Source organism: Salvelinus sp. IW2-2015, linkage group LG18, assembly GCF_002910315.2.
Source record: "Salvelinus sp. IW2-2015 linkage group LG18, ASM291031v2, whole genome shotgun sequence".
Classification (NCBI taxonomy): Eukaryota; Metazoa; Chordata; class Actinopteri; order Salmoniformes; family Salmonidae; genus Salvelinus; species Salvelinus sp. IW2-2015.
This window is the reverse complement of record NC_036858.1, coordinates 14,852,430-14,872,769: the sequence shown is the minus strand read 5'-3', so window position 1 is coordinate 14,872,769 and position 20,340 is coordinate 14,852,430. Positions and strand designations below refer to the sequence as shown.

At 44.0% G+C, this 20,340-nt stretch overlaps 1 protein-coding gene across 1 annotated transcript; it reads right to left on the bottom strand.

Moving 5' to 3' along the window:
- Positions 1–633: 633 nt before the first annotated feature.
- LOC111978235 (conserved oligomeric Golgi complex subunit 7) lies at positions 634–20,340 on the bottom strand. The gene is made up of 19 exons (XM_024008181.2): positions 20,061–20,340; positions 19,750–19,972; positions 18,434–18,582; positions 16,807–16,923; positions 16,057–16,225; positions 15,850–15,932; positions 15,616–15,738; positions 11,316–11,514; positions 10,678–10,805; positions 10,192–10,346; positions 9,577–9,693; positions 6,908–6,973; positions 6,524–6,710; positions 6,111–6,251; positions 5,943–6,026; positions 5,588–5,702; positions 5,056–5,199; positions 1,078–1,265; positions 634–725 (listed from the first exon to the last, which is right to left on the bottom strand). Exons 2-18 carry the CDS (start codon positions 19,910–19,912, stop codon positions 1,099–1,101), a joined length of 2,307 nt encoding a protein of 768 aa, XP_023863949.1. The 5' UTR covers positions 19,913–19,972; positions 20,061–20,340; the 3' UTR covers positions 634–725; positions 1,078–1,098.

The window sequence follows — 20,340 nt, the reverse complement described above, 5'->3', positions numbered from 1 at the left end:
CATTGCAGTTAGCCTATCCTACAACTGTTTTACGGCAGGCCAGGGGTAGGCAACTAAATTCCGGACGACTTTAGTCCGACGGATGATCGGGACGGGAACATCATTCTAATCACTGAGCTCCAAAAGAGATTGTATTTCAAAATAACAATTTCAGACATGATCACATCTTTTATTTTTTCGGGAAAATATTTCCTAAATTAAACAAATCCTTAGTTGAATTCATGGAGATTTTAGTCTATTTTTTTTAACCAAAAACAAAACGCTTTGGGCCTGTTGCCAACCCCAGCATTACAGTATGTTAATTAATTATTTTCTGAGATGAACCTTCATACTGTTAAACATAGCCTATGTGAACAATACTACCTTTGCTATGGCAACAGCATCCTCAGTTAATCAGACATTTAACTTGAATCTTCAATTAATTTCATTATCAAAGAGTTGAAGACAACAAGGCCACACGTTTATTAAATTAGTGGACAGATTCCAGTACATTACAAATAAGAAAAACCAATTCTACCTTGATTTACCCCAATATAAGTGCAAATGAATAAAAATGTACCATAATAGAAAACAATGTATTTCTTTCTAACAGAGTAGCCAATAGTATGATGCCAAAGCAGTTTAAATATTTGATTTGAAGATGTTGCATGATGGGAATATTCCCAAATGGATACTTCTCAGTTTGTCATACCAGGGGTGCAGACTCCAGATTGTAGTTATCATATCTATAGAGAGAGGAAAAACAGTGAGGAACAAGCGATTTGAGTAGGATCATAATTTTTACATGACATACTCTCATATTTACAATGCGTATAAAAAAAAGTGTATTTTGATATTTTTTTCTCTACATTCTAAGACTGGATTTGTTTTTTGGTCAGGTGTAAACAAATTCGAGATCAGACTGACCAACACAGGAGGTGAAGGACACAATGTATGTGTGTTGGGATGAGAAAAAAAACTGGGCCCTATACTTTTAACGTTGGACTTATGTGAGAGACAGTGCACATTCATCAACATTTTAGTGTCATTGTCCCAGAGTTAGCGAAAGAGCTTATTTTTTTGTCCATAGTCCATTACCGGTTTAGAGTGTGACCGTGGTCAGTGGTCCAGCCCTCTCAGGGCAGCGATGGTGGACACCAATCTGCGAGGCAGCAGTTTGGCCGTCTGTCTGTACTCCTCTGGCTTGGCCCTCAGCAGGGTCACTATCTGCTGAAGGGTCCTGGAGGGCTGCAGGCCCAACGCGTCCATCACGTTGCTCAGGTAGTCTGTGGGGAGTTAGGAGACAGATGTTGAAGACAAAACACTGTGTGGCACTAACACACTGAAAACATAGTATGGACATTATTATTATTACCTATTAATGCCTATATTATGTGGCAGGGTCTACAGACAATCACAGATTACAAAGGGAAAAACCAGCCACCGACGTTTTGCTCCCGGACAAGCTAAAAAACGCCCGCTTTGAGGGCTTGTCACCGACACTGCCCGCTCCCAAGGCTCTCGTTCTCCGTGGCCTACGTGAATAATATGTTTAAGCGTGTTAACCCTCGCAAGGCTGCAGGCCCAGGCGGCATCCCTAGCCGTGTCCTCAGAGCATGCGCAGACCAGCTGGCTGGAGTGTTTACGGACATATTCAATATCCCCCTATCCCAGTCTGCTGTCCCCACTTGCTTCAAGATGTTTGAGTCCAGGCTCTTGTTCCTGTACCAACTGCTTCTTGACACAATGCCCACTTAACCCGGAAGCCAGCCGCACCAATGTGTCGGAGGAAACACAGTACACCTGGCGACCGTGTCAGCGTGCATTGTGCCCGGGGCGCCACAGGAGTCGCTAGAGCGCGATGGGACATGGACATCCCTGCCGGCCAAACCCTCCCATAACCCGGACGACGCTGGGCCAATTGTGCGCCGCCCCATGGGTCTCCCGGTCGCGGCCGTCTGCGACAGAGCCTGGACTCGAACCCAGGATCTCGTGGACTGATCGTGGACTTCAGGAAACAGCAGAGGGAGCACAACCCTATTCGCATTGACGGGACCGCAGTGTAGGTGAAAAGCTTCATACATCACTGACAATCTGAAATGGTCCACCCACACAGACAGTGTGGTGTTGATGGCGCAACAGCGCCTCTTCAACCTCAGGATGCAGAAGAAATTCGTCTTGGCCCCTAAGACCCTCAAACTTTTACAAATGCACAATTGAGAGCATCCTGTCAGGCTGCATCACCGCCTGGTACGGCAACTGCACCACCCCCTCAACGGCATGGCTCTCCAGAGGGTGGTGCAGTCTGACCAACGCATCACCGGGGGCACACTGCCTGCCCTCCAGGACACCTACAGCACCTGATGTCACAGGAAGGCCAAAAAGATCAGAGGACAACAATCACCCGAGCCACAGCCTGTTCACCCTACTATCATCCAGAAGGAGAGGTCAGTACAGCTGCATCAAAACTGGGACAGAGAGACTGAAAAACAGCTTCTATCTCAAGGCCATCAAACTGTTAAATAGCCATCTCTAGCCGGCTACCACGCGGTTACTCAACCCTGCACCTTAGAGGCTGCTGCCCTATATACATAGACATGGAATCACTTGTCACTTTAATAATGTTTACATACTGCTTTACTCATTTCATATGTATATACTGTATTCTATTCTACTGTATTTTAGTCAATGCCACTCCGACATTGCGTGTCCTAACATTTATATATTTTTTCATTCCATTATTTTACTTTAGATTTGTGTGTATTGTTAGATACTACTTACTGCACTGTTGGAGCTAGGAACACAAGCATTTCGCTACACCCCCAATAGCATCTGCTAAATATGTGTATGTGACCGATACAATTTGATTATTACTATATTATTACCAATTCATATCTTATGGATAGACGCACTTAACATAAATGGTATCGTTGCGTCTGTCAACAGTCTGTGGGATGCAACGACTAACGAGGAACTCTGTTCTGGTACGCTGATTTTTCACCAGTGAACATTTGGACAAATTGCAATTTTGCAGGTGCTCGCATATTTCAAATTTCAGAAGGGGACATTTGGCCAATAGACTTGCCTGAAACTTGTAGAGTTTCCAATTAAGGGAGGGAGGGGGGATACTTTGCAAGTCAAGTTCACATCTCCCCCTGAAGTTAATCGAGCATCAACATTTTAGTTCTGGGTTTCCGATATTAATTACAAATAGATGTAGAGAGTACCTGCCAAGCCGAATGATACACTTTATTGATGCTTTGGCAAGAAGGCCTTTGAAAAACGCATACTTGATGATGCTCTATTACTATCAACATCAACGTAGTTACATATAACTTTATAATTACAACACGTGTGTAAGTACGTATTGCTTCTTGGTTTACGTTTTAAAAAATCATCTGAAAATGTAACGAGTCTGTAGTTTTACATCATTTTTTTACTAAACAACCAACTCCAGATGATCATACAGCACCCAGGAAGCAATGACATTCAGTACTTATAACCACGTTGGCTCCATGTACAAAATTGATCTAGAGCTATCTAACAAATATTTCATGAACGATTCAATATGACTCTAAATACATGGGCCCCAATACCATACACAATGCAGATAGTCCGAGTAGCCATTTGATTACCTGTTCAGGAGTCTTACGGCTTGGGGGTAAAAACTGTTGAGAAGCCTTTTTGTCCTAGACTTGGCACTCCGGTACCGCTTGCCATGTGGTAGTAGAGAGAACAGTCTATTACTGGGGTGGTTGGGGTCTTTGACAATTTTTAGGGCCTTTCTCTGACACCGCCTGGTGTAGAGGTCCTGGATGGCAGGCAGTTTAGCCACAGTGATGTACTGGGCCGTACGCACTACCCTCCGTAGTGCCTTGCGGTCGGAAGCCGAGCAATTGCCTTATCAGGTAGTGATGCAACAAGTCAGGATGCTCTCGATGTTGGAGCTGTAGAACCTTTTGAGGATCTCAGGACCCATGCCAAATCTTTTTAGATTCCTGAGGGGGAATAGGCTTTGTCGTGCCCTCTTCACGACTGTCTTGGTGTGTTTGGACCATTCTAGTTTGTTGGTGATGTGGACACCAAGGAATTTGAAGCTCAACCTGCTCCACTACAGCCCCGTCGATGAGAATGGGGGCGTGCTCGGTCCTCTTTTTCCTGTAGTCCACAATCATCTCCTTAGCCTTGGTTACGTTGAGGGATAGGTTGTTATTCTGGCACCACCCGGCCAGGTCTCTGACCTCCTCCCTATAGGCTGTCTCGTCGTTGTCGGTGATCAGGCTGACACTTATGTCGTCTGCAAACTTAATGATGGTGTTGGAGTCGTGCCTGGCCATGCAGTCGTGGGTGAACAGGGAGTACAGGAGGGGACCATTGAATGCACCCTTGCACAGCTCGCAAAAATGATTGCTGTCCTCTACAAACATTGACATTGACTGTTTAAAGCAAAACGACCAAAACTATTTCTTATGGTGAACCTGAACAATCTAAATAAAATCTGAATGATTGAAAACCTTAAAATCAGCAGTTGGATGTGAGTTGCGTCCACTCTGGTAGGCTACACAACTCCGGTAAAACACCATTTTCTACAGCACATTTGGTAACAATGAGCCAGCAAATTACATTGGTTGTCACTCAACTAATAAAGCCTATAATTTGACATTGCGAAAGCCATTTGACAGGCCTCAATGCTGAAAGTGCCGCACAGATGTACGAATATCCTATTAGAACAGGGATAGGCCGACCTCTCGTTGGCACCAGCAGCTGTATCTCCCAGCTGTGCGCACAGTTGTTATTTGACAGTCATATGCCGTTAGTCACAAAAGTTCGACAGGCTACTGAACTGAAGGAGAGGACACATCAATTCAGTCACATCAGATGAGGTATTTTCGGGATAAAACAATACGATTAAAAAACATTAGTGAACCGGCAATTCGTAACATTTGAACATCGGTGCGGTTTGGGCTCCCGCAGAGCGATGCACTCATATCTTAAACATTTGAACCGGGGACCAATGCGTATTGGTGAATCGTTACATCCCTACTATTTTGGAGGTAAGTGACGGAGGTACAGTACCGATGTCGGTGGCCAGCTGTTTGGTGGAGTGGGCCGTGAGCTCTGGGATGAGCAGGATGGCGTCACAGTACGTCTGCATGGTCGCCCTGGCGATGGAGCCCAGCCAGTAGTCTGCTGTGTTGTCCAGCTCCGGAAGGTCATCACCTGAGGTTGAAACAATGTCAGACAAACAATGTCAGGCATGGCCAGTCACACACAGAAAATGGCAAGGGCAGCTATTGAAATTAGGACAAAGAGAGGGAGACTGGAGGAGAGATGGAATGTGCAAGGAGAGAAAGAAAGAAAGAAGAGACCGGGAGTTTAGGGCAATAGGTAAAGTGGGGGGAAGACTGAGAAGAGAGGGGAGAGGTATGGGGAGATGGAAGAGGACTGGGGAAGAGAGGAAAAAGGTGGAAAACCTGAAGAGAGATGAGGAGCAAAAGAACAAGGGAGACGGGTACCAGACAAGAGGGGCAAACATCTAAAAGGAGGGAAGAGTAGAGAGACAGATGGAGGGATAGACCGAATGAAAGAGGGGGGTGGGGGGGGTCACCTTGCTCAGGAGGGAAAGGCAGTTTGCCTGCGTGCAGGGCCAACTCCAGCGCCGGGTCTTCTTGCGTCACAAAGGGCTCCAAGTGGAGCGGCAGAGACATGATGTACTGTCCTATCTTTCAAGGAGAAACACAGGCAGTAAGCCACCTCAACACAACCTGACGAACCTGAACATTCATAGTACTTTAGTAACACTAACAGTGAACATTTACAGCAGAAAAACCACCACAATGTTTTTTCCAAAGACAGCTTGCAAGGCCAGGTTATATTACATAATACATATACAATAACACTTGAATCTCTGACTTGAATTATATAACCTGTAGATGTTGTGCCCATAGTTAGGCCAGACATACATTGGTGATGTACTCCTGTGGGGACAAGCTGAAGGTAGGCAGGTCTTCAGCATAGCTCTCTCCAAAACCTCCTGCATCTCGGCTCTGATAACAGCCATGGTACAAGACGGAACATATGTAAGTATTACATTTACACACAGAAACAAGAGTCACTGACTGCACACCCACCTCCATTTTGGAGACCAAGCAGAGTTGATGTTTGATCTGCAGGAAGACCGAGTCGAAGGCCAGCTGGTTGGCCTGCTGGTTGAGACGGGTCAGAGCCACTCGGGTCTCAGCCAGAAGACTGGAGTTACCTGTCCCCTTCTCCTACAAAACAACGGCAACTTGAACATGTCAGACCTCACGCTCCGAAAACATAGCGACACTTAATTGCGTTACAAGCCTTTATTGAAGCAAAAATGACAGTCATTGATCACAAGACTCTCTGTATTTTCACTCTGAAAATAGTTACAATTGGACATTTGACCATTTATAGGCTACATTCCCAACCGACAACTACCGTAACATCCCACCCAAAGCTAAAACCTTAAACCCAAATGAAAATGCCAAGTCATCCCCCCCAGTATGACCATCCATACCTTGAGGGAGTAGAGCAGCCCCATCAGGCCGTTGTACTCTGCCATGTTGCCCCTCTGCAGGTAGTTATACTCCTGCCAGGGGTTCCTGCCGCTTGCCTTCCTCTCCGTGGAGCTGGCCTCCTGGATGCCCGCCAGGCTCCGAGGGCTGTACGACTCAGACAGGTACTTCCCCGCCGTGGCCAGGATCCTATAGGATCATAAAGTGTGTTGAGGCCCATGTACAATGCACTTTGAAATAAAACGTACTTAAATAAAATGGACCTATAGGACATGGCAAGAGAACGGGGGAAGTATGAATGGATATAAGTAGGGGAGTCAGGTAGCTAGGGAGTAGGGTCTGGGGGTTGATTTGGAACTCGGCTAGAGCGATGGCGTTGGTCTTACTTGTTTGACAGCTGCAGCTCATAGGCTCCACACTGTCTCAGCAACTCCCCACAGGTGGCAATGATCCTGCAATGCAGAGGATACACGGGGTATCAAAAATAATACACAGTTCATGCACAATTACCCTTTTCATACTACTGAGCCAAGACCAGCCGAGCTGTACTGCATTGGCCTGGTTGAACGTTATGAGGGTGGGGGAAATGTAGATTTTTGCCTAAATAGATCCAAAAGTAATTTTTTATGAAATTACCATAAACAATATCTAGTAATGCTGCATAGTTCTAGAAAGGTCTGAAACGGACCTAACTGGTAAAAAAAACATTTTTATACAATTGCTGAGGTGTACTCACTTTTGAGGACACAGGCTCAAGTATATAGTACAAATATTATGAAAATATAAAAAAACAATATCAGACTTTTGTCCTATTCAACAAAAGTGGGGGAATAGGGCTTGAAATTACTGAAATGCTTTCTAAATATAGTAACAATCAAATTCTAAACAATTTACTATAATATTCAACCTTATAACAAACTGTAAAATAAATATGATCATATTTAGTGACAGTACAAGTTTGGATCCATTTCAACTGACGACACAGCATGTTCTACAAAGCGTCCTCTCAGCAAAGCAGAAATAGCATGCGAATGTGTACAGACTCGTTACAACTTCAGCTTTGCGCATTCAGTCATTCTGTCCCTCTGTGACCAAGAGAAAGTGGTCGTGTTTCAATTCTACAAAATTATTTAGCATTTAGTCATGTCGAGAGCTCCCAATCTGGCTCAGAATATCACAGCGAGACGAAACCACAATGGACGGAGTCCCTAGACTGTCCCCTTTAATATGGCATTTATTGTCATGAACCTTGCCCTGGAGGCAGCTCTGCAGAGTGGTCACTAGCTGGCACAGCCAGAAAGTCATAAAATCTGATTTTAAACCTAACCTTAACCACACTGCTAACCCTAATGCCTCACCCTCACCTTAAATGAAGACCAAAAATGTTGACTTTGCATCTGGCCCATCTAGCAGAAATCGCTCAATTCTGCCTCCAGAGCAAGATTCATGACAATAAACGTCAATCTGCCTTTAACATGCCATCTGGCAGGCTGGGCACCGTCGCTCAGAGGCAAATTAAATAGATTCTTTGTCTAGATAGGGCACAAAATGTGATACGTCACTCCCTATGCAATTCGGGGTGTAAAACCTGACACTTAAAGTCAGCTCTGCTGACAGAGTGGTAGCAGAAATATGGGGCTTTGTAACACACTATATATACAAAAGCATGTGAACACCCCTTCTGATTAGTGGATTTGGCCATTTCAGTCACAGCCGTTGTTGACAGATGTATAAAATCGAGCACAGCCATGCAATCTCCATAGACAAACATTGGCAGTAGAATGGCCTTACCGAAGAGCTCAGTGACTTTCAACATGGTACCGTCATAGGATGCCACATTTCCAACAAGTCAGTTCGTCAAATTTCTGCCCTGCTAGAGCTGCCCCAGTCAACTGTAAGTGCTGTTATTGTGAAATGGAAACGTCTAGGAGCAACAACGGCGCAACAGGGAAGTGGTATGCCACACAAGCTCACAGAAAACAGAAAGGGACCGCCGACCGCAAAAATTGTCTGTCCTCGGTTGCAACACTCCCTACAGAGTTCCAAACTGCCTCTAGAAGCAACGTCAGCACCAGAACTGTTCGTCGGGAGCTTCATGAAATGGGTTTCCATGGCCGAGCAGCTGTACACAAGCCTAAGATCGCCATGTGCAATGCCAAGCGACGGCTGAAGTGGTGTAAAGCTCGTCGCCATTGGACTCTGGAGCAGTGGAAACGCGTTCTCTGGAGTGATGAATCACGCTTCACCATCTGGCAGTCTGACAGACACATCTGGGTTTGGAGGATGCCAGGAGAACCATGTTTGCCCGAATGCATAGTGCCAACTGTTACGTTTGGTGGAGGAGGAATAATGGTCTGGGGCTGTTTTTTATGGTTTGGGCTAGGCCCTTTAGCTCCAGTGAAGGGAAATCTTAACACTACAGCATACAATGACATTCTAGACTTTGTGGCAACAGTTTAGGGAAGGCCCTTTCCTGTTTCAGCATGACAATGCCCCCCGTGCACAAAGCGAGGTCCATACAGAAATGGTTTGTCGAGATATTTGAGGAAGAACTTGACTGGCCTGCACAGAGCACTGACCTCAACCCCATCAAACACCTTTGGGATGAATTGAATGGAATGGGAACGCCAACTGTGAACCAGGCATCAGTGCCCAACCTCACTATTGCTCTTGTGGCTGAATGGAAGCAAGTACCAGCAGCAATATTCCAACATCTAGTGGAAAGCCTTCCCAGAAGAGTGGAGCCTGTTATAGCAGCAAAGGGGGGGACCAAATCCATATTAAGTCCCATGATTTTGCAATGAGATGTTGGACGAGCAGGTGCACACTTACTTTTGGTCATGTAGTGTACAATAAGACACTGGATCCTGTGACATTAACAGAGTGCTTTGTACACCAAAATGTCAGTCAGAACCGGTCCAAAACCACTCAGTCCCCTAAATATGGGACTTAACATCTAATTAACCATGGTTGTTGGAAGCATCCTGAAAATGACAATGTGCAAAGGAAAATATCAGAGCCAGCAGAGTTTGATTTGGGTTCACACAAAACCCACCTGACCGAGTTCTGGAAGGCAGTCCAATCCTCTTGGAACACAGCAGCACTGGGCATGTCCTCCAACCTGCACTTCTTCCTGACTGACTGCAGAGTGGTGGAGAAGTCTGACACATACCTGTAGAAAAATTGGCCAAGACACATATATGTGAGAGCAATGGACAAAAGTCAACCAGAATATTCATACAAATATTGAAATGTCCATGTACTGTGTAGTATGTGTATGAACTGTCAGTGTTTCCCCTAGGATTTTTTTCAGCAGTGGTGTCATAGTTAGGGTTGGAGGAGTAGTGGGCGTCCTCTTGGCCGCAGAGACAAAACTGTTATGTTTTAAAGCTAATTTCCTACAATTCTACACATTTTACCATGGCTTATGCCGTGTTCTTATGCGATCTGAGTGACTCAAACATAACAAAATCAATTGAGGCCCCATGCGATGACATTTTTGGAATGGCGATTGTTAGTTCTCAAAGATGATCTTATTTTTTTTTTTATATATACTGTACAGCTCTATTATCTTTTCTACATGCCGTTTAAGTTTACACTGAAAAGTTGAAACATTCCACCCCCAAAAAAATTATCAATAAAAACAAAGTGTACAGTCGTGTATAATTACTTGGCGAAGAGGGCTTTGAGGGCCTTGAGGAGGCCACACAAGGCCAGGCCGTCAGTCAGTTTGACACAGCGGTCAACAGCAGCACCGGCCAGGCCAAACAGCTTCCCCACTGAGTGACTCAGCTCCTCTACACAGTCTATCACCTCACCACGCTCCTGACAGAAGGAGGGGGAAAAGGAAGGGAATAAAGAGAGAGAGAGAGAAAGAGGGGCGGGAGAGAGAAGAAAAAGTACGATGAAGAGAGAAGGAAAGAGGTACATGGTCAATGGTCGCAAGGTCCTTTCCACTCGCCTGCCCCAAAAAATGAAATTACCATTGAATAAGGTTTGGTATGTGCGTGTGTTTGTATGTGTGCGGTGGTATCCTAGCAGATAAGTAATCAAAAGGAAGCCGATTCGAATCCCCGAGCCGACTAGGTGAGCAAGGCACTTTACCCTAATTGCTCCTGTAAGTCTCTTAAATGACTAAAAGGTAAATGTGCCTCACCAGGGGCATGGCGCTGATCTGGATGAGGAGGTGGGACTCCTCCAGGTCTCCATACTGCAGCTGGTAGGGTTTGTAGGGGTCATACAGGGCACTGACCAGCTCATTCACCTTCAGCAGGTTGTTCTCGCCTGAGAGGTACAACCACAACATAAGTCTACCTTGTGAGCACTGAACTTTCCCCCCCCCAAAAACACTCAGATGTCAACCCTAAGGAAAAGTTTGAATTACCTGGGTGGAGCTCAAGTTAGGATTCAGTGTTATGTATATCAATACAATTAATTAGCGTCACTATCAAGACTACCATAAACATGTCATAGGCAGATCTTTCAAATACTTCAGTTTCCCTACTGTAATTATGTTACCTATGGAATAGTCCCAAAAGTGCAAACTCCAAGCCAAATCAAGGCCACCTTCCAAGTACTTGACAAGTATTTTGACGCAGGGCTGATATCATTACAATCTTATAATGTATATCATCAATCTCACTGCTGATTAACAAGGGACTACGGATGAAAATAAACTGTGCAGCTAAAGCCGAAACTATTTTACACCTCAGCATTGACAGACTTGTCGATTAACGTGCAAATGATAGGCCTATAAATAAATAAATACATAGGCGCAGTAGCAGGCGAACAGACCCAGGTGTGGCAACATGGCCTGCGCCAGGCTCCTGCCGAAGGTGGCAGCGGTGTGGTGGAGCTCCAGCAGGGTGTCCAGCTGCTGCTCCTGGGGGGCGCGCTCCATGGCCGTGCTCAGACACACAGGGATGGAGGGCACCATGGCCCCCAGGGTCTGGATCAGCAGCACCGTCACCACCTCGTATGGATTCTTAAACACCTGGTGGTGGAGGGTAGATAGATTCATATACAGTCATATGGGGACATGGGGTTAGGTTGGAGATGACATGTTGTAGATGGAAGATTGTGGACCCTCTGCGGACATGTTTTTTTACAGCAAGAATATATATTTTTTTATTGTACAGTCTATTAGTGTAAGTCATGGTGTGTAAATGTATGGTAGTGTGAGTAAGGATGCCTAGGGCAGGGCTGCACGATATGGGTGAAAAAATATAATAGCTTTTTTCTTTTAAATCATATTGTGATATAAATCAAAACGCTTGGGTGAACGGTCGGAATCATATAAAAACTTATATTAAGAAGCAAAGTGGAAAGCAGCATCGTTTGTGTTTGGAACAATCTGTGGACTGCACGACGGTGTCATGACGTTGCCTGCGTGGGTATAGCAAACCCCACCCCCCTCTCCCTGCCTCCCCCTTTCCTCCTTCAACCCATGCTGTGATCACAGAGAGACGTTGTAAATTCCTGAGGATCTCCTCATGGCTAAACAGTATTAAGAGAGAGGGTAAACTTTCAGGACAAAGGAATTCTCTTCCACCTCACAGAACTTGAGGTARGAACATATTTCATATTCCTGCACAAGTAGGAATGATCGGTGGACAGTCCAGCTATTAACATGTCCATTGGTCACCACGTGGGAAAATCACGTGAGACTGTGGGACCACATTACCGTACCGTGTTTATATAATAACCTCAGATATGAGGTTTACATCTGTTTGTTGTATAAAATGAATGAGTGAGTATGATCTGTTTGTATAATTGTGTAATATGATTTTGAACTGTTTAATGAAGGAAAATACAACTCCCGATTGTATTTGAACTAAATCCAAGGACCGCCCCTGAGCCAGTTGGGTCAGAGACCATGGGACCACCCCTCTCTGCTATCTGAATAAAAGCCAACTCTTAAGAAATTACCATTAAGACCATGTTTCTCTCAATCACGAGAGGACAAAGGTTTGAGACCAGACTGCTGAATTTTTTAACCATCCCACGTGGTTAAACTCTTAGACTATCGATACCGACAGAATAAGAACAAGTCTTTGATATTGACTTCTAGTCTGCAGCTAGGAATTCGGTATCATTGAACGCGAAGAAGACAACCGCCGAAACATCATTCTAAAAACGAATGTCCTCTGAACAATCCACAACCGAGACAGAACTCACTCCAACCAAAACGAACTTCTCTCCAACGACCAAGGCGACACACACACTGGACGTAACTATATACAGTGGGAGAACAAGTATTTGATACACTGCGATTTTTGCAGGTTTTCCTACTTACAAAGCATGTAGAGGTCTGTCATTTTTATCATAGATACACTTCAACTGTGAGAGACGGAATCTAAAACAAAAATCCAGAAAATCACATTGTTATGATTTTAAAGTAATTAATTTGCATTTATTGCATGACTTAAGTATTTGATCACCTACAACTCAGTAAGAATTCCGGCTCTCACAGACCTGTTAGTTTTTCTTTAAGAAGCGCCCTCCTGTTTCTCCACTCATTACCTGTATTAACTGCACTGTTTGAACTCGTTACCTGTATAAAAGACACCTGTCCACCACTCAATCAAACAGACTCCAACCTCTCCACAATGGCCAAGACCAGAGAGCTGTGTAAGGACATCAGGGATAAAATTGTAGACCTGCACACGGCTGGGATGGGCTACAGGACAATAGGCAAAGCAGCTTGGTGAGAAGGCAACAACGTGTATAGCAATTATTAGAAAATGGAAGAAGTTCAAGATGACGGTCAATCACCCTCGGTCTGGGGCTCCATGCAAGATCTCACCTCGTGGGGCATCAATGATCATGAGAAAGGTGAGGATCAGCCCAGAACTACACGGCAGGACCTGGTCAATGACCTGAAGAGAGCTGAGACCACAGTCTCAAAGAAAACATTAGTAAAACACTACGCCTCTCATGGATTAAAATCCTGCAGCGCACACAAGGTCCCTTTGATCAAGCCAGCGCATGTCCAGGCCCGTCTGAAGTTTGCCAATGACCATCTGGATGATCCAGAGGAGGAATGGGAGAAGGTCATGTGGTCTGATGAGACAAAAATAGAGCTTTTTGGTCTAAACTCCACTCGCTGTGTTTGGAGGAAGAAGAAGGATGAGTACAACCCAAGAACACCATACCAACCGTGAAGCATGGAGGTGGAAACATCATTTTTGGGATACTTTTCTGCAAAGGGGACAGGACGACTGCACCGTATTGAGGGAGGATGGATGGGGCCATGTATCGCAAGATCTTGGCCAACAACCTCCTTCCTCAATAAGAGCATTGAAGATGGGTCGTGGCTGGGTCTTCCAGCATGACAACGACCCAAAAACACAGCCAGGGCAACTAAGGAGTGGTCTGTAAGAAGCATCTCAAGGTCCTGGAGTGGTCTAGCCAGTCTCCAGACCTGAACCCAATAGAAAATCTTGGAGGAGCTGAAAGTCCGTATTGCCCAGCGACAGCCCCGAAACCTGAGGACCTGGAGAAGGTCTGTATGGAGGAGTGGGCCAAAATCCTTGCTGCAGTGTGTAAACCTGGTCAAGAACTACAGGAAATGTATGATCTCGTAATGCAAACAAAGGTTTCTGTACCAAATATTAAGTTCTGCTTTTCTGATGTATCAAATACTTATGTCATGCAATAAAATGCAAATTAATTACTTAAAAATCATACAATGTGATTTTCTGGATTTTTGTTTTAGATTCCGTCTCTCATACATGTTGAAGTGTACCTATGATAAAAATTACAGACCTCTACATGCTTTGTAAGTAGGAAAACCTGCAAAATCGGCAGTGTATCAAATACTTGTTCTCCCCACTGTATATATTGATTGCAATTGTTCCCGAATGAGTGAGCGTTCATGTGTAAGGATTAGCATGTCAATTGTTATAGTTATGGACTCTGTAGTGAATTCTTAGTCGAACGCAACTTTCCCTTTGTCTAACAGCCGCCATGCCGGTTTAGCCCACTAGGGCATATTTTCTCCCATCATTTCATGTAACTATTTTAAGTTTGTTGGTTTTGCATTTCTGTGAATTAATTAGTTAGTAATAAATAAATGATTTAAGACAATTGATGTATGGATGACTCATAGTGAAGACTGGGTTCGTGCAGATCAGCGATTTACGACGTTTGGAATGAGACTGACGTAAGGTAGAGTAAATCAATCATTAATTAGAAGACCATTGATCAGATATGAAAATATCTGAAAGGTTATATTGGGAAATGATAACTTTGTAATCTAATAACTTTCCCTGGTGCCCTCGAATTCATAGTTAATTAGTTACGTTATTACTAAAGTGATCGCGTAATCCCTAATTACAGGAATCTATGATAAAACTAAAAGTCTTCAATTTAACGATACCAAAGACACGACAACGGGAACTGCATGCAAACTTATAGTGGATCGAACAGTGAGGAGGCGGAACTGCGCTGCTTTGAGTGACATGGGGCAAGGCTTGTGGAAAGCAGCCGCAAGAGATGAGACATGACAAACAAAGTACATTTTAAAAACTGACGCGGCCGAGTGGCGTTTTAAAATATTGCATACGATCTGGATCTCTTGAGATATGGACACTGCAAATGTCAATATTGCAATTTCGATGTGAATTGAATCACTTGTGCAGCCCTAACCTGAGGGTTTCTGCCTCTACCTGCGTTGCTGTATGATACAGTGTGGGAAGGATACTTAGTTGTGTGTGTGTTATGCTACGATGGAGCGCGTGTGTTATGGTATGATACAGAGCAGTGGTACTCAAAGTCGGGGTCGAGTGAGAATCGCAGTGTTTTGCCAGCTTTTCACATAATGAAATACATCATTGGGGTGAATTACAGATCATTGTATGGGACAATATACTAACTTTTTTGAAAGATAATTAGAAAAATACAATTTTATTGAGTAAAACAAAGTATTTATTGGTTATTTTAATTGTGAAGAGAAAAGTCTAAATCTAAATCTAAATTTATTTGAAGGATAGATTTGGGGTGGGGGGGTGCCAGAAATTTTGCTGAAAGAAATGGGATCCCCCTGAAAAAGTTTAAAAACCACTAGACTGTGTGTGTGTGTGTGTGAGTATACCTGGCTGCTCCACTGTAGCTGTGAGTGCCAGGTGGAGAGCAGGGTGTCGTAGAACTCAGCCAGCTGCTGATTTAGACTCAGCTCACTCTGAGACAGGTCCTGCCACACACTCACCAGCTGACCCTGGAAACACACACAGGAGAATTCAAGTCAACAATTGGAAAACACATACCTACAAAATAAACCATGTAAGCAATTACACTAAATTAAAATCAGTGACAATGTAACACCTACCTTATGACACTTGTAGTAGTAGGCAAGAAGCTGTGGCATTCTGTCGATCTCTGTGAAGACTTTCACAAAGAGCTTGGCTTGGTCTGCAGAAGAAAAGAAAACCATAAGCCTAGTCAGAATCAGGTTTCAGAAAGACCGGTCTAAACTAATACGGATTGAGTATTCCATCTCAACCCAATCATAAGTTATTTGCAGACCGTCTCTTACCTACAGACATGGAGTTGAAGGTGGCTACTATCTGGGGGCTGGCCAAGGCCTCCAGCCTGTTCTTCAGAGCCTCCAGGTGCACACATTTCTCAGAGTAGTCTGGTGTGTCCACCAGCATAGCCAGGCTGTTCTGCATGGCGGTCAGTTTAGAAGAGATTACAGCCATGTCCTGGGGGAACGAGGTAGTGGCAGAAAGTTCCGGTTAAATGGAAATCACTAGAGCTTGTGTGTTCCTGTTAACGTGGGATGTCTTCTGCCTTTGAGGAGTTGGTCACTTGTTATAAAGTCGACTCAGCAAAATGACGTTGTCACGATGCAGCATCGCAGATATTGAAATGAGCGAGATGCAAGACTTTGCTCTCTCACAGTATCTGCGCATGTGCATGGGTTCTCTTCACACTGTTCACAGCATGGTAGCCAGGGCACCAAAACAGCAGAGAAGTTGAGCCTCACGCTTCAACGCTCTTAGCTGTTGCGGAAATCAACCCACTATGCTGTTTACTTTCTGCATCTACGTCATAATAGTCTACCTTTACGACATCCCGAAAATAGTATCTCCGAATATTACAAAGAACCAAGAGACTTCAACATTGGCTATATGTACTACATTTTTGAACAAGAAGAATATTTGGTCACCTGTGCCACCTAAAATATCAAATCACTGAATCCTTAAATCAGTGCAGAGAGATATTACATATTACAGTATACTAAGGGGAGTGGAGCAGGGTTTTAGAGGTAGTTTGACGCCACCTGTGTCTTGAAGGTCTCCTCGATGTCTGCACTGAGCGTGCTCCATTTGTCTGCCTCCTGTAGTGCATCGGAGGCTAAGTGCATCCGAGACTTGACCTGATCGAGCTCCACCAAGACCTGTAACACAGAATCCACACGCCAAAGACTTAGTGCTGTATAACTGACAACAAATACAGTTGAAGTCAGAAGTTTACACACACTTAGGTTAGTCATTAAAACTCGTTTTTCAACCACTCCACAAATTTCTTGTTAACAAACTATAGTTTTGGCAAGTCGGTTAGGACATCTACTTTGCTGCAATTTTCCAACAATTGTTTACAGACAGATTATTTCACTATATCATAATTCCAGTGGGTCAGAAGTTTACATACACTAAGTTGACTGTGCCTTTAAACAGCTTGGAAAATTCCAGAAAATGATGTTATGGCTTTAGAAGCTTCTGATAGGCTAATTGACATCATTTGAGTCAATTGGAGGTGTACCTGTGGATGTATTTCAAGGCCTACCTCAAACTCAGTGCTCTTTGCTTGACATCATGGAAAATCAAAGAAATCAGCCAAGACCTCAGAAAAAAATTTGTAGACCTCCACAAGTCTGTTCATCCTTGGGAGCAATTTCCAAACGCCTGAAGGTACCACGTTCATCGTACAAACAATAGTTCGCAAGTATAATCACCATGGGACCACGGCAGCCGTACAGCGCTCAGGAAGGAGACGCGTTCTGTCTCCTGGAGATTAACGTACTTGGTGAGAAAAGTGCAAATCAATCCCAGAACTCCAGCAACGGACCTTGTGAAGATGCTGGAGGAAACAGGTACAAAAGTATCTATATCCACAGTAAAACGAGTCCTACATTGACATAACCTGAAAGGACGCTCAGCAGGAAGAAGCCACTGCTACAAAACTGCCATAAAAAGCCAGACTACGTTTGCAACTGCACATGGGGACAAAGATCGTACTTTTTGGAGAAATGTCCTCTGGTCTGATGAAACAAAAAATAGAACTGTTTGGCCATAATGACATCGTTATGTTTGGAGGAAAAAGGGGGACGCTTGCAGCCGAAGAACAACACCCAACCGTGAAGCACGGGGGTGGTAGCATCATGTTGTGGGGGTGGTTTGCTGCAAAAGGTACTGGTGCACTTCACAAAATAGATGGCATCATGAGGCAGGAGAATTATGTGGAATATATTGAAGCAAACATCTCAAGACATCAGTCAGGAAGATAAAGCTTGGTCGCAAATGGGTCTTCCAAATGACAATGACCCCAAGCATACTTCCAAAGTTGTGGCAAAATGCTTAAAGGACAACAAAGTCAAGGTATTGGAGTGGCCATCACAATTTTTACTAGGATTAAATGTCAGGAATTGTGAAAAACTGAGTTGAAATGTATTTGGCTAAGGTGTATGTAAACTTCAACTGTATTTGCCACACTGGGAGCTTCTTATCCTATTTGAATAGGACAATATCCTGCCCATAGTACTATAGTTTTATGCGACTGTGTGTATGTCGCTGTATCTACATGGGCTGACTGTGCTGCTTATTTGCACTGTGTGTTTGCTTAGTCGCAAGTCAATTCCTATGAGGTATCCGTCTGATGTGTGTTTATAACGCAAATGGCTCCCATACCTGCATGGACTGAACAGTGTCCTGCTCAAATTTCCTGATGTCCTCTTTGACAAGGACCATCTGCTCCTTCAGGAATGACGCTTCCTGCTTCAGGGCCTCTACGTCCCGCAGCACTCTGGGCATGTTCTGCAGGGCTTGGTTACTGCTCTCTGAACAAGGAGAAATACAATTCAAATGTTTCCCATCGTGTACGTCAATGGTCAAAGAAGCTGGAGACATCAAATCATGCTTCGTAAACAACAGGTGTAGGCTAACAGTGAAATGCTTACTTACGGGCCCTTCCCAACAATGCAGAGAGAGAAAATATAGAAAATAATAATCAATACACAATGAGTAACAATAACTTGGCTTTATACACTGGGTACCAGTGCCCGAGTCAATGTGCAGGGGTACGAGGTAATCGAGGTAGATATGTACATAACTATGAATAAAGTAACTAGGCAACAAGATAGATGATAAACAGTAGCAGCAGCATATGGCATGAGTCAAAAACGTTTGTGCATTAAGGATCAATGCAGATAGTCCGGGTAGCTATTCGGTTAACTATTTAGTGTTCCCACACGGCCATATCTCCAGGTTACAGCGCGTGTTTACGGAAGACAGAGGTGACCACCTGTTCTAATTAGCGATCTAGCATGCTCCGAACACCTGTGTGTAATGGAAGAAAGCCACCAGAACGTGTTGTAACTGGAAAATAATCAGCTGCAACTGTCTGTTAAAACAGTGTACAGTAAGCGTATAATTATTTTTGATGTGATATGAAATTAAAGGGCTTTATGTTTCTAAACCCGTATCACAATTGAGAATCGACTCACGTTTAAATTGAATATTTGGCTGTTTTGGCTGCCAGAGCCAGTCTTCCTCTGAAAATAACAAGGTCCTTGGACAATTATTGGGTTACTGTAGCCTATGAATCTTGGTTGTTCCAGTTCAGTTAACTGAACCTGGAATAGTTATGTTTCTTGATAGTTTCGGGGAACAGGCAGCAATAAAATAACATGCGACACAAAATTGACAGTATGTCACAGTTACCCTAGCCTTGGGACAACATTGGGATACCGCAGCAGGGATATGGTGCAGTTCGGACAAAAGTTGGAATCAGACGTTTATTTGATAGCGAGGGACACGTTTCACTTTGTCTGGTAAATAGTTCCTAGAGATTACAAAAAAAACTATCTATTTGTAATCTCTGGCGGGGGGGGGGGGTGAAGCGGCTACATTGTGGTAAGGTTATTTTTCGTCGCCAACCACCAGATCGTTCACAATTTAGGGAGTCCAACCAATAGATTCCCGATGTTGTCCCAAAGTTTAGTTACCCTCAATTGCATTGTTGACTTCCTGGATGAACAACTGCAGTTTCATGACCAGCGTTGCCGCGTGCGCATCTGCTTTCCCGGGCACATCCTTCTGCATCTTGAAGGCCCCATTCACCCAGTCCTTCACGTCGAAATCATCGTCCAGAAATTTGGAAAAGTCCATTTTGCTGTGCGACAAACTTCAGGTAGCTAGCGATGAGTGTTGTCAAGACAACCCAAAATTCTGCGCGGGGATTAAAACCAGTTGGACAACATTGAAGACAGCTTTGTTAGCTACCAATAACATTCACTATATTAAAAGTAATACTTACCATTTCACTTCTGAATGTGACATGAACATAGACTGGCCATACAGGCTAGCTAGCTGCTTCTCATAATTTGAAATCTAAGTTCTCCCAGTTACAGGTTTAGAAACGAACAGAAAATATACAGCCCATGAACATGAAATGACCATAATAACTAAATAGAGTTCGAGCAAAATAATTGCCTCCAGAGTTGATTTGAATGGACTAAAACATATAAACGTAATCAGAGTTTCAGCTTTGTTGACAGATGACAACAATATCCTGTTTGTGCTCACTTAATGATCTT